At 38.5% G+C, this 17,520-nt stretch overlaps 1 protein-coding gene across 10 annotated transcripts in view; it reads left to right on the top strand.

Annotated features, from left to right (window-relative positions):
- SLC25A21 (solute carrier family 25 member 21) overlaps positions 1–17,520 on the top strand; it is a 259,062-nt gene that overhangs the window by 226,134 nt on the left and 15,408 nt on the right. For 7 of the 10 annotated variants that reach the window (XM_064460311.1, XM_064460310.1, XM_064460318.1 and 4 more), the window contains 3 exons: positions 4,775–4,841; positions 11,323–11,382; positions 14,333–14,440. In XM_064460311.1, the coding sequence (XP_064316381.1) occupies positions 4,775–4,841; positions 11,323–11,382; positions 14,333–14,440 (235 nt within the window). Of the gene's footprint in view, positions 1–4,774; positions 4,842–7,658; positions 7,851–11,322; positions 11,383–14,332; positions 14,441–17,520 lie in introns of those variants that run through there. The other 3 variants (XM_064460316.1, XM_064460314.1, XM_064460313.1) reach the window with 3 other exon arrangements.

The raw sequence follows: 17,520 nt of genomic DNA, 5'->3' as shown, positions 1-17,520 counted from the left end.
TTGACCTTACAGCTGCAATGGGCAAATCAGCTTGACATCACATGCACAGTGGTATCTTTGCACAGGTATCTTTGCTGCAGGATGAAGAGGGCTGGTAAAGAGGACTTTAACCAGGAACCATGAGGGAGGGACAGGGTTGCCGCAGCTCTGAGGGAATGATGGACAGGGCTGACAAGCAAAGTGCCTGGAGTGATGTGAACAATGGAGAGCACAAAATGAACAAAACAGGGCTTAAGTGGCATCACCTCAATCATTTGCATGTAAGCAAGGAAGCCTCTCTGAAGTGCCTGTGCACTAAGGCATGAAGCATGGGGCATTAACACAAGGAGTTAGAGACCTGCATGCAGCTGGGTAGGATCATGCTGGGATCCCATGGATGTGGTGGACGGCTTACATGACTAGAGTGCTGCAATGGAGGGATAGAGACTCTTTAGGAAGGACAGGCTAGTAAGACAAGGAGAGGGATTTGCCCTTTATGGGAGAGAGCAGCTGGAGTGCATGGAACTCTGCCTGAGGGTGAACGATGAGAGCTTATGGGTAAGGATTAAAGAGCAGGCCAATACTGGTGACTTTGTAGTGGGTGTCTACTATGGGCTGCCTGACCAGGAAGAACAAGCAGATGAGGCCCTTTACAGACAGCTAGAAGCAGCCTCGCATTTGCAGGCGCTGATCCTCATGGGGACTTCAATGGCCTTGATACCTCCTGGAGGGACAACATAGCAGGGCACAAGCAATCCAGGAGGTTACTGGAAAGCATTAATGACAACTTCTTGACACAAGTGAAATAGGAGCCATGAGGAGAGATGCTCTGCTGGACCTCATACTCACAAACGAGGAAGGCCTCCTTAGGGATGTGAAGGTCAAAGGGAGCCTTGGTTGTTGTGACCATGAGATGGTGGAGTTCAGGATCCTGAGAGGAGGGAGCGGGGCAAAAGGCAGCATCACAACCATGGTCTTCAGGAAAAAAGACTGTGACCTCTTCAGAGATCTGCTTGGAAAAGTCCCATGGTATAAGGCTCTGGAGGACAGAGGGGTCCAGGAAAGCTGGAGAGTACTCAAGGATCACCTCCACTCAAGAGAAGTCCATCCCAACAGGCAGAAAGTCAGGCAAAAATGCCAAGATGCCTGTGTAGTTAAGCAAGGAGCTCCTGACAAAACTCAAACATAAAAAGGGAGTATACAGAAGGTGGAAGCAGAGATGAGTAACATGGGAGAAGTAGAGAGGTAACCTGAGCATGCAGAGACATGATTAGGAGAGCCAAAGCCCACCTGGAGTTGGGCTTGGTAAAGGATGTCAAGGACAACAAGAAGGGCTTCTATAAGTATCTAAGTGGTGAAAAGAAGACTAGGGAAAATGTGGGACTGCTGCTGGATGGGGCAAAGGCCCTGGTGACACAAGGCGTGGAAAAGACTGAAATACTAAATGCCTTCTTCAGTTTAGGTTTTAGTAGCAAGACCAGCCTTCAGAAATCCAAAGCTCTGGAGGCAGGGGGAAGGTCTGGCATAAGGAAGACTCACCCAGGTGGAAGAGGATCAGGTTAGAGAGTACTTAAGCAAACTTGGCATACATAAGTCCATGAGCCCTGATGGGATGCACCCACAAGTGCTGAGGGACCTAGCTGATATCATTATAAGGTCACTCTCAATTACCTTTAAATGATCATGGCAACGAGAGGTGTCTGGGGACTGGAGGAAAGCAAATGTCACTCCTATCTTCAAAAAGGGCAAGGAAGAGGATCCAGAGAACTACAGGTTGATCAGCCTCACCCTGATCCCTGGAAAGATGATGAAGCAACTAATCCTGGAAACCATTTCCAGGCACATGAAGGCCAAGGCAATGACTGGGAGCAGTCAGCATGGATTCACAAAGGGGAAAGCATGCTTGACCGATGTGATAACCTTCTATGATTAAATGACTGGCTTGGTGTATGAGGGGACAGCAGTGGACATTGCCTACCTAGACTTCAGTAAGGCTTTCAACATTGTCTCCCATAAGACCCTCATAGAGAAGTTGTTGTTGTAGGGACTGGACGAGCAAACAGGGGGGTGGACTGGAAACGGGCTGAATGGCCAGGCCTGGAGGGTGGTGATCAGTGGTATGAAGTCCAGCTGGAGGCCATTAACTAGCAGTGTATGCCAGCTGTCCATATGGGATCCAACTCTGTTCAACATCTTCATTAATGATCTGAATGATGGGGCAGAGTGTACACTCAGCAAGTTTGCTGATGATAAAAAACTGGGAGGAGTGACTGATACACCAGAGGGTTGTACTGCCATTCAGATGGACTTTGATGCACTGGAGAAATGGTCTGACAGGAACCACATGAAGTTCAACAAGGGGAAGTGTGGAGCCCTGCACCTGAGGAGGAACAAGCCCGTGCACCAATATTATACTGGGGGCCAACCAACTGGAAAGTAGATTTGCAGAAAAGGACCTGGGGGTCCTTGTGGACACCAAGTTGAACATGAGCCAGCAATGTGTCCTGCAACCAAAAGGGCTACTGGTATCCTGGGCTTCATTAGGAGTGTTGCCAGCAGGTCGAGGAAGGGAATCCTTCCCATCTACTTAGCACTGGTGAGGCCACGCCTAGATTGCTGGGTCCAGTTCTGAGCTCCCCAGTGCAAGAGAGACATGGACATACTGCCAAGAATCTAGAGCGGCCTCTAAGATGGTTAAGGGACTGGAGCATCTTTCATATGAGGAAAGGCTGAAAGAGCTGGGACTGTTCTGCCTGGAGGGGAGAAGGCTCAGGATCTCATCAATGTGCACAAATACCTAAAGAATACCTACTACTTTTTTTAGTCAGAGCTACACCTGTGAGCACAGCAGTGGAGCACTTTTCATTTTCCAATTTCAATCATGCCGGAGTACTAGAAATTCCAAATGGGATGCCTGTTATAGATCTAAAACAGTGTTTTAGATTGAGCTGAAAGGAAGAAAGTGTTTATAGGGATCTGGGTTCTTGTAGCTGATCCTACTTGGACCTCAGTTTCAGTTTGAACTCACATTAAACTGTAAGAATCACATGCTTAAAGTTATTCAACATTTCAATAGCTTGCTGAATCAGCAAGAATATACTCTGAATATGTATGAACCGTTAAAGGCTAAGACTGGATCCAGTATATCTATATAGTTATATCCATACCTGTGTGGGTAGATACAGATATATGTATGTAAGTATATATATATATTTATGTTTGGAAAGTGAGACTTTGGGGAAATTCAAACATCTGACAACTCAACTGAATTCCTGAAATCTCCTACCCAAGGACTTCCAGTGTTTTGTCATGAATCCATAAGTGTGTAAAATGCTCAAAGTTTCCTTTTATCATGAACTGGAATTCATAACTTGCTTCAGTGGAAGGATAGGTGATATTCCCACTCTGAAGCATCTTACAAAGCCTAAATTATTTTATTTATATTGGAGCAGCTTAAGAAGAGAACTCCAGAGAAGCATTAGAAGGGTGGAAAAAATGGTATAGCATTTGTGGTATTTTATATTCATGTGGGGAATATGAATTTATTTTTTTTCCTTTGACATGCACAGGATAACTATAGGAGAATCTACTGATGTGATGACTCTTCCACACCCTGAAAAAATATTCCAAGCAATAGGCTGTTTTAGAAAGGTGAATCACCACCTTTCAACATTTTAAAAAGACACAAATGCTTTCCTTTAAGAAGTGATTTCTTCTGTAGACAGAATCCTCTTACAGTTCTGAAAGAAGTGTATAAACTCTGAAGGTGGATAAGTTGTAAGATACACCTTTGTTGGCTGGCAGGGTAGCTTCTTCCTGATGCATTAGATGCCTTTCTGAACTCTCCCCATGCACTATCTAGGTTAATGGGGAGACCTAGCAGACAAGAACTATGTCTAATTTTACCTCACCTGGGGATTTTAAGACCTACCTGTCATTTAAAGGATTCCCAAGACCCAGTGTTATGCATCTACACTGGCCTTGTAAGCAGAGCTCAGGCTGCCTGCAAATGCCCTGTGTGCTTGTAGCAGGCTATATGTGTATATATAAATAAATTTTAGATGATGCAAAGCAAAGCATTTCACAAGTGGATCTTTGGCTTCAGGCCAGCACCAAAAGTCAGCAGCTATTGTAAACTCCTTAGGTGTTTATGGAGCCAGGCAAGAGAGGGTCAAAGACCTGAATGAGTACAGTAGCAAGATATTGCCCAAATGTTTTTTCCAAGATGAAATACATACATTCTGTTATGGCTCTGTGAATAGCTAACTTATGTTAAAATTAAGTTGTCAAAAAAATTACTTAATCTATTTTGAGGCATATTTAAAAGTAAACTTTAAAAGATGCCTTAACCTAGCGTCTGAAGATGAACATGTAAGGGGGTTTTTTTGTAACTTGCTGAAGTCAGTTTTTTCCAAATCTGTATTTTATGACTTCAGTTTTTAATATTATCATGACTATTTCCAGAAAAATAAAACAAAGAAATAATACTTCCTCTTCATTGTCAAAACAGTTCCTCTTCCTTTAAATACAATTTCTTGTCTACTCAGAAAAAAATGGATTGAATTTTCACGTATTCGTTGCTGATTTTTTGATATCATCTCACCAGCACATAATAGAATTGGTAGCATGTTAGTTACTTAGCAAGTAAGCAGCGAGTATTGTTATTTGTCTGTATGCTTGGAAATGCTGAAATGTTAGTTGCTTTACTCAAAAGTGAAAACAGAATTGGCAGTATGGTAATGATATGTTGTTTAGCCATGTAAGAATAATTTCTTTTTATTTTTTTCTTCAATAGATTGCTTGGCTTCTACAAAGGCATATTTCCACCCATCTTGGCTGAGACACCCAAAAGGGCAGTGAAGGTAAAACCCCATACTTCCTCCTTTAAAAACGTCCCTACTTATGGGACAGTGGCAGCTGTAAAACATTTTATTTCTCACCCACTGATTGACATTAGAATCTTAAATTTATTTGGCATATTAATCCTCTGATTTTTACTAGGAGGAAACTTTCCTGTTGATAGCACAATAAAAAATATGCTTGATTAAGAAGTGTAGAATAAGGCTCTTAAATGCTAGGCTATTTTTGACCTGTAGATATAATGTTACTGAAAGACAAACTGCAATTAGTTTTATATAGTCAAAATTAATAAAATACTCTAAGTTCTATTTTAGCCTCATAATTACCTCTGTTTAGACATTTTATTTGACTGAAAATGCTTAGCAACTTGCAAAACAACTAAGAATAGATTAATAAACACAAGAAGCCATTGAAGCCACTCCTAATAAGTACTTACTTAGTAAATTGAAGTAGAGTATCTGTAGGTTTGAAGTGCTGCCCAGAGTTTTCTTGTACTCCAAAGAGCACTCTACTCCATACTCACATTTTTACACATTAAATCTAGTAAAGGGTACAACTCTTCATGATGCAAAGAACATTTTACTCCAGCTGTCTTAGAGTTGAAATAGATGCTAGCCTATCAAAGTGTATTTGCTGTCAAATGCTGATCTGATTTTCTTTTATTATCTTTTATGTTGATTTGTAGAGCATTATTTTAGTAACATTCATAAGCAAAATACTTCGATACATCAATTTTTTTCAGTTAAGTCATGCAACCTTTTTAATTAAAATCTAGAAATTAAGCACCTTAAAGTTCTAAATCTATCAAAGCATCCCTTGTGATACAAGCAAATGTTTCTTTGTCTTTTGCTTTAGAACTTTTAAGTTTCCCATAGTTGCACCAAATGTGCCTAAAAGCTGTTATTATACAGAATGTCTCGATTTTTCTTTCTTTCTTTTTTTGTTTCTTTCTAAAAAGGCTGCATATGATTCTGGTCCTTAGTTTGCAATTAATCATTCACATTCCGATTCCTTTACAGAGGAATAATATTTGTATAAAGTGACAGGATGTGACCTTGTAACAGAATCCTACAGGAGTTCTGGTAATGTCATCTTCTTGTTTGCATTGGCATTTTAGATGCAAACGACATATGTCACCTATCTCAAAATTGTTTAATGCAACTAAGAAAACTAAAGTTCTATTTAATAGCACAGTGGCAGTGAAGAGTAGATGGATGATATTTAGAAGATTCCCAATAACTTGTTTTCTTCGGACTATGATGTTTTCTCTGTCTCTCCATTTCATTTCATTTGAAACAGGTTGAAGTCAATATGATCATGCTTTTTAGATTCCAGGATGTATTTGTTAAAATACAAAGCCAGGTTTGACTTCTCTCCTACCAACCTAAGTCATGCAAAAATCTTGTGTCACTTTCTCTTACTCAAATTGATTAAATTGGTGTAAGCCCCACGATATTCAGTATAATTATAGAATCTTAGAAAGATTCAAGTTGGGAGGGATCTCTGGAGGTCATCTGGTGAGCCTCCTGCTCAAAGCAGGGCTGACTTCGTGGTTAGATCAGGTTGCTTGGATGCCTTGTCTAGTTGAGTTCTGAAAATTTTCAAGGGTGGAGACTGCATCCTCTCTGTGCTCCTGCTCCAGTGCTTAACTGCTTTCGCCGTGAAGAATTTTGCCTTATATCCAATCCAGGTTCCCCAGTTGCAACTTTTGCCTATTGCCTCTCGTGGTTCTGTTGTGGACCTCTGAGAAAGTCTGACTTTGTCAAGTCTGACTTTGTCTTCTGTATAACCTTTAGATGGTGGAAGACAGGAATTAGATCCCCTTAGCCTTTTCGTCTCCAGGCTAAACAGACTCGGTTCTCTCAGCCTCTGGTTGTACATCATAAGCTCACAGCTCCTTAAATGTCTTACTGGTGCTCCCTTAGTAGGATGCTTTCTACCTAATTTTTGGCATTTACGTGAGGGCTTAGTAGTGTTTCTGCAACCATGAGAATCAGGTTTAAATGCTAAACATGTTTTTAATTAAAACATTTACATTATTCCTTTCAATTTCATGCTGTTCTTAGGACACCAGGAGGACTTTAAGTCACCTTGAAATATCAGCTATATCCTACATTAGAAGAATTCAGTGACAGAATAGGGCAGCACAGTAATGTCTGTGTAAGAACCTGGATACTGAAGCAATTCAATGAAAGATGTTATATGCCAGTACAATTTCTAACATCCAAAGTGGGGTTTGTACCCATGCTTTGACCTGAAGAGAATCCAGCTTGTCTCAAATTTCCACTAACCTTCTTTGGATATGACCCCAACGGAAAAGTCACTGCTTCCTTTGGCTCACTCTCACCCTTTATCCTTCTAATAGTTTTTCCTCATATTAACAGGCCCCAAGATGTCCCTTGTCCACTACCACACTGACTAGTGAGATCCAGAGGAAGACTATGTCCATGCCTATGCTTTTGAGACTTGAGAAAACAAAAAAGGTAGCGAGGCAGTTTCTAGGTTCCAGCAGCCTTGGTTTGTCTTTGTAATGAACTTTTTCAAAAACTTCTAGTTACAGGGTCTTTTATATCTCATGAAAGTGTATAGAGAATGGACAAGGGAGATTTTGTACTAAGAAGAAATGTACTTGTGCTACTGGGATATTGTATTTATCTGGTGTGGACCTTTGTAAACAAAAATAAAGCTACTAACACGAAGTTATTTAGCCTCAGTTATTCAGCTAAGTGTTGAAGCTACAGCTTCACTTTTAGTCAACTACATTCTCATGTCTGTCTTGCTATTTCTTTTTTTCTCTCTCTTATTTCCCTTCTAAAAAGAAAGCTGGTATTTCTGGAAGACGAAAAGTCAAAGTTTATAACTTTATGTTAGATTGAACTTGGAGGAAAGAAGTGATGATGCCAATACAATGGTTAACAGATGAACTTTTGGGGCAAATTTATATTGTTCATGTGTTCCCAGACATCTTGTTTGAAGCATATATTTTTACCTTAGAGTTATTGAGACATCTGGTAAGTACTTTGGCTATTTTCTCTGTAACTTGAATTAAAGTGTATCTTTGCCAGATGGACAATATTGGTTATTATATACACAAAAGCATGTTTTAAATACATTTATTCTGAGATTTTTTTTGGCACAAAGCTATTAACTTAATACAACTGTAGAGAAAAAGACAAATTACGCTGTGTTTTTAAAAACACTTTGGGTGGACTTACATGATATGAAGCTGTATGATATAGCTAGATACTTTGGGGCAAAACTGTATGTGTACTAGCCACTCTAGTACACCCAGCAACATTTATATTGAGTTTTATTGCTATTGATTTGTTTTCTTTAAAAAATTACTTAAAACATAGTTACTATTAAGTAGTTATTTTATTTATGACTCTAGGAAGCTATTGATTTTTAAGGTAACATTTTTAAGACCAAAAAATTGCTAGGTAATGTATTTCTGCCTTTATTACAACCATTTTACAGATCTGTAACACTATGGAAAACATTAAGGAATACCAGAAATTCCATTAAAGGTTAGGAGGGTAACAATGAGTAGAAAGATGCTGGAGAGAGAATAAAGCAAACTTTATCACAATAAGAAATTAATTTAGTTCAGTGAAGTAACTCACCCACCCATAATTGACACTTTCTCAGAGACTTCCCTTTTCCTATAAAATATCTTCAGTTATCCAGAAAGACAGGCCTACAGTCTAAGTAACATTTTTATCTTTTCTGATCATTGGCAAGGCCAGTACAACAGTTTTAAATATATTTGCAGGATGTTTGCAAGATTAGTGTTCAATCTGTACGCTATTTGGAGGGCAGTTAAAATCTGGGCCCCGATTCTAGGACCTTTTCTGCAAAATGAGATAATAATCCCTGCTGAGGGTAAAAAAAAAGCAACTATCCACTGGCCAGAGTATCAGTCCTTCAGTTTTCAGAATTTAACATCCTAATTTTGCATTATGTATACATATTCTCTCCTGCTTTAAATGTGGTGGCATCATCAACATATTAACACCTGGTTCTCAGATGGTTTTGGTGTGATTCTAGTGACTTTTCATTTGAAGCAGGTCTTGACTGAAAAATGTTATTGACGTTGCCATGGGACAGGTTCTAAACAAGTTAAAATGACAATGTGGTGCTTATTACTTATGTCCCTGTACACGTGGTTTATAGAAAAGCTGTTTTGCTCTGATAGGCCTATGGTTACTGAGCACTGAGGGATTGAGCTTGTCTTCTTTGGCTGAGGCCTAGCACAGGCCACCCAGCCTTTCTGTTTTGTCCAAAAAACTCTATTCCCTTGTGTTTCTTACAATTCCCACATCTCCATTGACCTAATTTCCCATTGCCTTCCTCTCGTGGTGAAACAGTTTGATTGTCACATGGGTGGGGAGGTGCTATGTCAGGGACCATGGCCTCACAGGTGGGAGCAAAATGCACAGACTTTCAGAGGATCCCACCTTCATTAGAATCAGCTTGCTCTAAACTAATCAAGTGGTACAGGTCAACTTTGGAAAGTAACCAGGAAAGTCAGAGGTTCTAGTTATTTACTTTGGCTAAACAGGGATGTGACAGCTCTTGCTCTAGTAGATATCCACCTGCACTGATGCGGTCTTGGTGAAGCTGTGACAGGTTTCTGTTGTTCAGACCCGTAATACCGGATGTGCCATCTAATAGCCACTTCCCTTTGACACAAAGTCGTGAATACTTCTTGGACAGATTACAGGACTCACAAACAGCGAGCTCTAGTTATAGGCCTTGTGTTGTTTCATGTGTGAAAATTGCATGGAATAACACCTCTAACATCTTTGGTTTTACCTGGAATTCAGATATCTACTCTTCATAATCTGCAAGATTTTCTGCTATCCTCATTCCTCGTGCTAGAAGATGGTTTTCACTGCCCCCAGAACTGTCTTATGTGGCATCAACCTGAAGTGCTTTTTCAGTGGCTTCAGCAACATATTTGCAGAATATGAATTTGAAACAACATGGGGTTTGGGGATATTTGCTGTACGCAGAAGCACTGGACTAGAAAGGATCTCTTAAGTCAGCAAGTCTAGTCCCCTGCTGTTCTATAATCTCCTTCATAAACTTATCAAACTCTCCCTTACAAGTGATTGAGATTTTTCCCTGATTATTCTTATTGGAAGACTGTTTCGGGACCCCACTCCTTTGGTTGTAAGAAAGTTTAATCAGATTTCAAGCCACATTCTATTAAAGAGTAATTTTTACCTTTATACCCAATTGCTTTATGTTATGTATCTTTCCTTTCCTTGTTTTTCATTATCTTGCAGCCTCTCTTTTGCTAGACTAAACAATGCAAGTGTTTATTCTCCTTCAGTCTTCACTTTTAAAAAACTATTTGAGTTCTCCTTATGGTCCTGGTAACCATGTTTTGAATATGCTGTGTTCATCTTTTTGAACAAGGGTGGCCAGGAGTGTGTGCTGTACTTCAGAGGGCATCTAACCAATAATTTGTAAAATGTCACATATACTTTTTTCTTTAGAGCATACCTTGACTGAAGCACCTTAGGCTTTGTGTCCACAGACAAGGAAATAGGCGGTGAAAGTCTGTCCGCATATGTCAGTGGGAAGATTCATACTGACTTCAGGGTTATTCTCTACACTCTTCTTGGAAGAACAAAGCTGTTAATTTATTCCACTTTGATTTTTAGAAGATTTCACAAAAAAGTATTCTGAAAATTAATGGGTTTGGGTGGCAAGAAGTGTTGGGTTGCAAAGTGAACCGTTTATCGATGATTGTCTTCCTCCATGTTGGTGCAGGTGAAACTGAGCTTCTCATTTCTGTCTTGAAGTTCAAACACAAAAGAGTACAGCTTTCAAAAGTCATCTTCTAAGGAATCACAGAAGCTCAGAACTTCTGAGCACCACTGGCTGAAAGCAGATAATTGGGCGAAAGATTTATTTGTAAAGAGCAAAAACTAAAGAAATGTGTCTATTGACAGTAAAAGTTTATAAAAATCTACACGCTTTCCATCTTCAAAATCTGCAACTACATCTCTCTGATGAGAAGTAGACTAATATATGAGAAATGTGAAAGTGATTGCAGTATATTATATTAAAGATGTGAAGGTGATTTCTTGGGAGAAATGATAGTATCTGGTACTACATTTATACCGATATATGGAAGTTAGATGTTAGAAGATATAAAGGATATAAATTAAAAACACAAACTATGTGTTTTAAGTGAACTCTTACATAAAACATTCCTTTAATTGCACTTATGCTGCTATTATGCATGATACACTAATAAAATCAGTTCTGAAGCCTAATTGTCTACTGTTGCACATCTAACACTGCTACGGAGCATGTGAAATGAAAAGTGGCTTATTTTTATTTTGCAGAACTGCACACAGCTATTCAGGGTACAAGGTAGTGAAGCTCCACTGTACTTTGGGTTTACTCATTTGCATAAGTAACTCATAATTTTTTTCAACTCAATTACAGTCTAACTTTTATTTACAGTTTTTCACCTTCGAACAATACAAGAAGCTACTAGGATATGCATCATTACCACCAGGACTGGTAGGTATGAATACAGACCATCATGTTCTAATTTAATATGTGCATACTCAACAGTCCCATCCGTCTTCTCCCATAGAAGGAACCCAAAATTAAAGGGAACAGTTCAACCAACAGTTTTTCATAACAGACTTGTCCCTTGAAAACATTGCTAACAGAATTTATCAAAATTATAGTAAATTTTTATATCAAATTTCCTCAAAATAATTCCCTACAATGTCATAACATTTGTTAACATGGATAGCGACAGTCACCATGGAAGAGTCTGCATGCAGCTTTTCATTCTTCATTCTTGAGTGACTAGAGACCTCAGCCAGGTATCAAAAGTGCTATTCTGCAAGGCACAGTGCAACTATAACAAAAATATAGATCTCGGTCTTACTCTAAAGACTTTGTAACAGAAACATAAACTATTGATAGGAAACTGCTACCTCCTTTGAAGTCAATGGCAAAACTCCCTTATACATCAGGGGAGTTAGGATTTTGTCTCAAGAACATAACTTTTTAAAACAAAATACAGGACATGCATACACACAAAAATGTTTTAGTGCTAAAATGTAGCTTACATATGTTGTCTGTTCTCATATATAGGGCTTAACTCTGTTATCATACCATTTGGAATAAAAAACTACTTATAAGAATTACTGCTTTCTGTGGTGTAAGAATGTAAGTAAATATAGTTTTCACAATAATGGCATCATAACTGAGGGAAACAACTGATATCTTTATGGTTACACTATAAAGGTTTTGCTAATGAATGTTTCCCAGTACTGATCATGATAATATTTTCACAAAAATCTTGAAAAAGGGTGCACACAACTCCTGTGTGAGATGCTGGCCAGTTTTCCCTGAGATCATCAGGTTTTCTTTAAAGATCATTTTTAACTAGCAAGTTGATTTTTTTCTTGAAAAATTTTGGTGAGTTCTCATTCAATATTTCTACTTTAATCTGTTGCTTCCTTCCAGTTTACTTATTTTGCATTTGTTAAACACTTTTTTCTCTGTAGAGGCTCCTGCATTTTTCTTATCATTATCAATGTATCAGAGCATTGAGCAAGACTAAGAACATGAATTATCCTGAAGAGGGTTAATACCCTCTTTGTTAAATAAACAAGCAATAAGATCCTGAACACCTCTAGTATAGCTTTCTTGGTCAAATGAGTTTTGAACTGAAATTTGGTTTACAGTTTTGGCTCTCGAGAGAAGTTTGTGATGATTGAAGGAAATATCTAAAATCTTGTCCTGTAAGAACAAATAACTCTCCACACCATGTGAACCAGAATGACATCAGGAAAAAAGGAGGCATTTGCTTTATCATTATTTCAGGTCTCTTTCAAACAGTACTACTGACATTTACATTTGCCTTCCATTGCAGCAACTGAATGGTCATGGAAGCACATTAACTAGTTTAAAGCAAGTTTCCTTTTCCTCTTTATTATTCCACTGCCCCTATAGTTGTTTACAGTATCTCCTATTTTGTCTTGGGTTTTTTTCAGCAGGCTTTTCTCTTCCTTAGATGTAAATAGAGTGATACTTGTTCTCTAGGAAAGAAAAGAGTTTAAGGTTCCATAGTACACCATCACTTTTTTTTGGAGGAAAATATACTGGAAGCTTGTAAACATGCAATAGCTGACCCAAAACTGCTCTGATTCATACAGCAGGTGCAGCAACCATCAGACACCTCTGACATTTTTAGTGCAATTCTGTTACCATAGAGGCATTTTTGCTCCTAAGATAGCCATGGTAGCGAGGGAAAAAAAGACTGAGAGGGTCTAAGCTAGGCAGAATGCTTCTAGGTGCCTCAATAGACCTCATACCAAGACAACGTTTATTGTTAAAAGAGAAATGCAACATCAGCAACATTTTCCTGTTGGCCTCAGTGTCATGGTTGATGGTAGAAGGGAGATGTTTTGTTCCCATCTCATACTGGAAAAATAGATTTGTTGGTAACACAGTATTCCACAAAGGCAGTAAGGCTGGAGCTTGCCACTGCCCTCCTAACTTACCATTCTTCTCTTCTTGAGCTCTCAAGAGTTCCTGCTCAAATCTCTCTGTACTGAATAAGTTATTTTTCTCGCTATTGTTTTTTCCTTACCATTGGTTTCCTTGAATTTCAGCAAATGTACTCAGTATATCGTAATTTGGTCCTGGGACTCTTTTCAGCCCCTAGGAAGTTTGGAGATGTTAAATGGAGGCAATAAATGTGTAAAATTATTACAAAAATTAACCCCTCTGAATTTTCTCAGTTGACCTAAATATTTCAATATTTTTTTTCTGTAACAAATAAATTAAGGTATCTTTAAATGCTGTGTCATGATGGAAAACAAAGCAGTGAATATCTCCATTTCTATGGCTGTAATGTGCCATCAGCTTCTAAGTAAATGGAGTTAATTCATTCTTGCAGAGGATGCTGACACTTCCATGCGTGCCACTCGTTCTCCTATAAACCTTTTAAGGACTGATATTTTCTTAGGAGGACTTTTCTTCTACTTGTGCAATTTACTTAAGTACTGCACTATTTGAATTTTGTCCATTTCTTTTCTTTTTTAAGTTAATATGCTAGTGTTATATGCGTAACACTCAGCACAGAGTTTTTATCTTTTCCAGTGCTGCATAACTGCATTTATATTTGTGGTTTTATTCGGATTCCACCCAAAGATGGAGGGCATTATTTTTCCGTGTTTTCATAATAAATTGCTACCACAATTTTTCTTCCATCTGAAAAGGGAATTCATTGACAGTGCTATGACATTTATTTTTTTTTTTGAATGTGGTTTATGGCTATTGTCATATTGTCTGCATGAACTGTCAGCATCTAATCAAGGGCTAAAGTTGTTTAGTAATAGAATGCTGCTGCATTACTGTAATCTTGCAGTTTGCATGGTATCATTCAGTTTCATAATCTGATGTATGGGAAATTTTACTCCTTAATTTTTAACTTTAACTTTCCTAGGCATTTGCCGTTGCTGGCTTGGGATCTGGGTTGACAGAGGCAGTTGTGGTTAACCCTTTTGAAGTAGTAAAGGTTACCTTACAGACAAATCGGAATGCCTTCACAGAGGTATGAGAATCACTCCACTTTTCTTTTTCTGCTTTATTAGGCATAATGCACTTCAAAGTTCAGATGTAGAGCAGAATGTCTATAATATAGTGAGCTGGTGCAAGTGATTTTCCCATAAGCTTAACAGAAATGGAAAGAGAGAAGAGACTCCTCAGTAGACAATGTCTTCAAATGTGCGGAGATGTATACAGTCAGATTGTCAGCATCTCCACTGTAAATATTCTGTGCCTGAAGTGCACCTTCATCCTTCCAGAGTAGCCAGCAGCCCAGCACTGTGAGGAATCGTAATCCGGCAATACAAACCTGAGCCCCTTATACCCAGTGCATTCGCCCCAGCAGGCTCCAGACTTCAAGTGAGCACCGAAGGTTAGCATAAAACCCCATGGCCCCATGCCCTAGCCAGGGCCCAGCTGGTGTATTTTCCATTAAAAATGTAGCTGGTAGATTTCAGAGTCTTGGATGAAGTTATTTATATTATAGGTCTTCACAATTATAAGCACAAACTGGGAAATAGTTATATAATAAAGCACACCAATAATTTAAATTCCTGTTTCACTTCAGTTTTATTATTCAAATATTGTTTCGTTCAAAGAAGAACTGACTTTATCCACAGCTCTGGGTATTGACAGGGGAAGATGATTAAACTGGAAAACAGTGATTCATCAAAACCAAGTGTTCCCAGGAATGCACCAGCTTCAATTAATTTTAATGTAGAAAATGTTCCAGGCTGAAGTGAAGGAAGGCAGTCATACAGTTCCTTCTTTCTTTTCTCAGTGAATAAGACTAACAATTGTCAAATCAGCTCTTTCAAAGACTTTTGAGAATTCAGCTGTGCCATGATAGAAGTGCCAAATTGCATAAGCATGGCACGAAGAGGTTGGCTGAATCCCTGGTGAGGCATGGTTTTTGCATATTCTGCTATGAAGTTTTGACCAAGTTAATACTTGCATGCCTTGTAGCACTCGTCTGCACAAATTGAACCCTTTTGGGGGATGCAAGTAAAGAGATTTATCCCCTGGCCACTTACATAGGCAGTTTGGGCCGAGCTCCTCAGGTAGTCTGGCAAAATAGTACTCTGCCACCGATTTCCAAATGTCATAGACTAGCTTGGACCTACTCCGTAACTCATCCAGAGAAGCATTCTCTTTCAGAATAAATTTTAAAACATTTGGTAAATTTCTGTGCAATTCTCAATGCATGCAAAAGAGATGTTTGGTTGCTCCAAGTCTCCGGCCTAGACGTTTTTTAACCACTGGCAGCAAAGCCCCTGAGAGAGCTAATACAGTACAGGAGTAAAAAGGTGAGGATCCTGGAAGGACTGAGACTGAAGGTGGGAGAAAGCAATGTGCGAGAGGATCTCTCTCAGGAATGTGATGTGAAAAAATTATGGACTGCTACTGCTCCAACAGCAGTAAACTAAGCAGGTATTCTAGATCTTTCTGCCTCACTGTTGTGAAGATCCAATTAACCTATCTTAACAAAACCTCTAGTTCTGAGTATAAATACACAAGTATTTTATTTTGAGCAAACTAGTTCCTGTAAAATTGCAAGAGACTTCATACATTTTAATTTTTTTTCTCTATTGCAAACTTTATAACAAAGTCTGGGATGTTTTTGTAAATTTTATGCAATTACTTGCTTTAATTACAGAATCCCATCCTTGGTGACCTTCAGAATACTCCAGTAATCACAGTGTAGCTGTTCAAAAGCATTCTGAGTTCTTTTGTTTTAGGTGGATAGTCTTTGAATTTAATTTAAATGCAAATCTTCATAAAATCCAAACAATAGTATATTATCATACAAATATAATTGTAAAAGAATGCTATTGGGACTCCACTAGGAACCTAGTTTACACCTAAAATATAAATAAAAGTCTCTGTTGCCCTAATGAAAAAATCCAAAGAAATGAAGTTCTTAAATCAAAAAGATAGTTAAATCACAGACATATCAATTTTTAATAGATCTTAAAAAAAAAGGTGTTAGAATTTCACATGTTGCTCTAAATCAGGAAAACTCCAGTGACTTTATTACCATGATCTCAAGTTCTCACTAATAATATGTTAAAGAACATTCCACACTAAAGCATGTTTTATTACACAGCGTGAGGCAATGGTACACTCATTTCATGCACTGTTTTTCTAAAAGGTTTATGTGAAGTACGTACCTGTCCCATTGTGTAGCTTTCATACTATAGGATGAAACCTAATGCAGTTCACATATTTCTTTGACTATTGTATTGAAATAATAAATATATCTTGCTTATAAGGAACAAGGAAGAACATGAACACATGCACCCACACCCAGGCTCCTGCACACCCCCAAAGCAAATATGCACGCACGATGGTGACAGCTGAATTATTCTGTGGTATCAGATCATCTTTCTAGGGCTGATAGGTTTAAAGAGGAAGGCCACCATAAATCACGTATCGGCACTTTTGTAATGTCAGCTGCTACAGGTAAAAATAACGGTGACTTTCTGTGAAGGTAAACTGCTAGAAGGCCCAACATGTTGTTTGGTTTTCTTTTGTTTTTTCTTTTCCCTGTAGCCATGGATAATTCACTGGCTATAGTAGAAGCTGGTGTGGTAATAAAATTTTTCTCAGCTAACTTAAGAGTTGTGATTAATTAAACAAATACAAATTTATGCTTTATGATGAGAAGAATATGACTCCAGATTCCACTGACTAGGTCTCTATTATAAAGTATAAGTCAACGGTTGTGTCAAGTGAATTAAACTACAGATGTTTATACAATAAATTCCTCCATCTGAGTTAGTCATCCTAAGGTCCTTCCATCATCACTGATGAAACACAGACCTTCTATGGCTTAATCAGCTGACATTTTAGATGCCTACTTTGGATGAAGCGGAGTACTGTCCAGGAGAGCCCTCTTTATTGCTAAAGGTCTGAAAAAGGGAGTCTTTCTGAGTAGCTCAGATGTAGATGTAGACATTGCAGGTATCTACAATTGGACTGATGAATCCCACCTCAGGTGTTCAGCAAGTGATAGGCTCCCCCTCTGAGTCATTAGTAAATCAATATTCAAGATGAGACCAAGGGATACCTTACTATTGGAAGTTG

Source organism: Phalacrocorax carbo, chromosome 9 (genome assembly GCF_963921805.1).
Source record: "Phalacrocorax carbo chromosome 9, bPhaCar2.1, whole genome shotgun sequence".
In the NCBI taxonomy this organism is placed as follows: domain Eukaryota; kingdom Metazoa; phylum Chordata; class Aves; order Suliformes; family Phalacrocoracidae; genus Phalacrocorax; species Phalacrocorax carbo.
The sequence above is the reverse complement of the archived record's forward strand: the minus strand, read 5'-3'. Positions and strand labels throughout refer to the sequence as shown.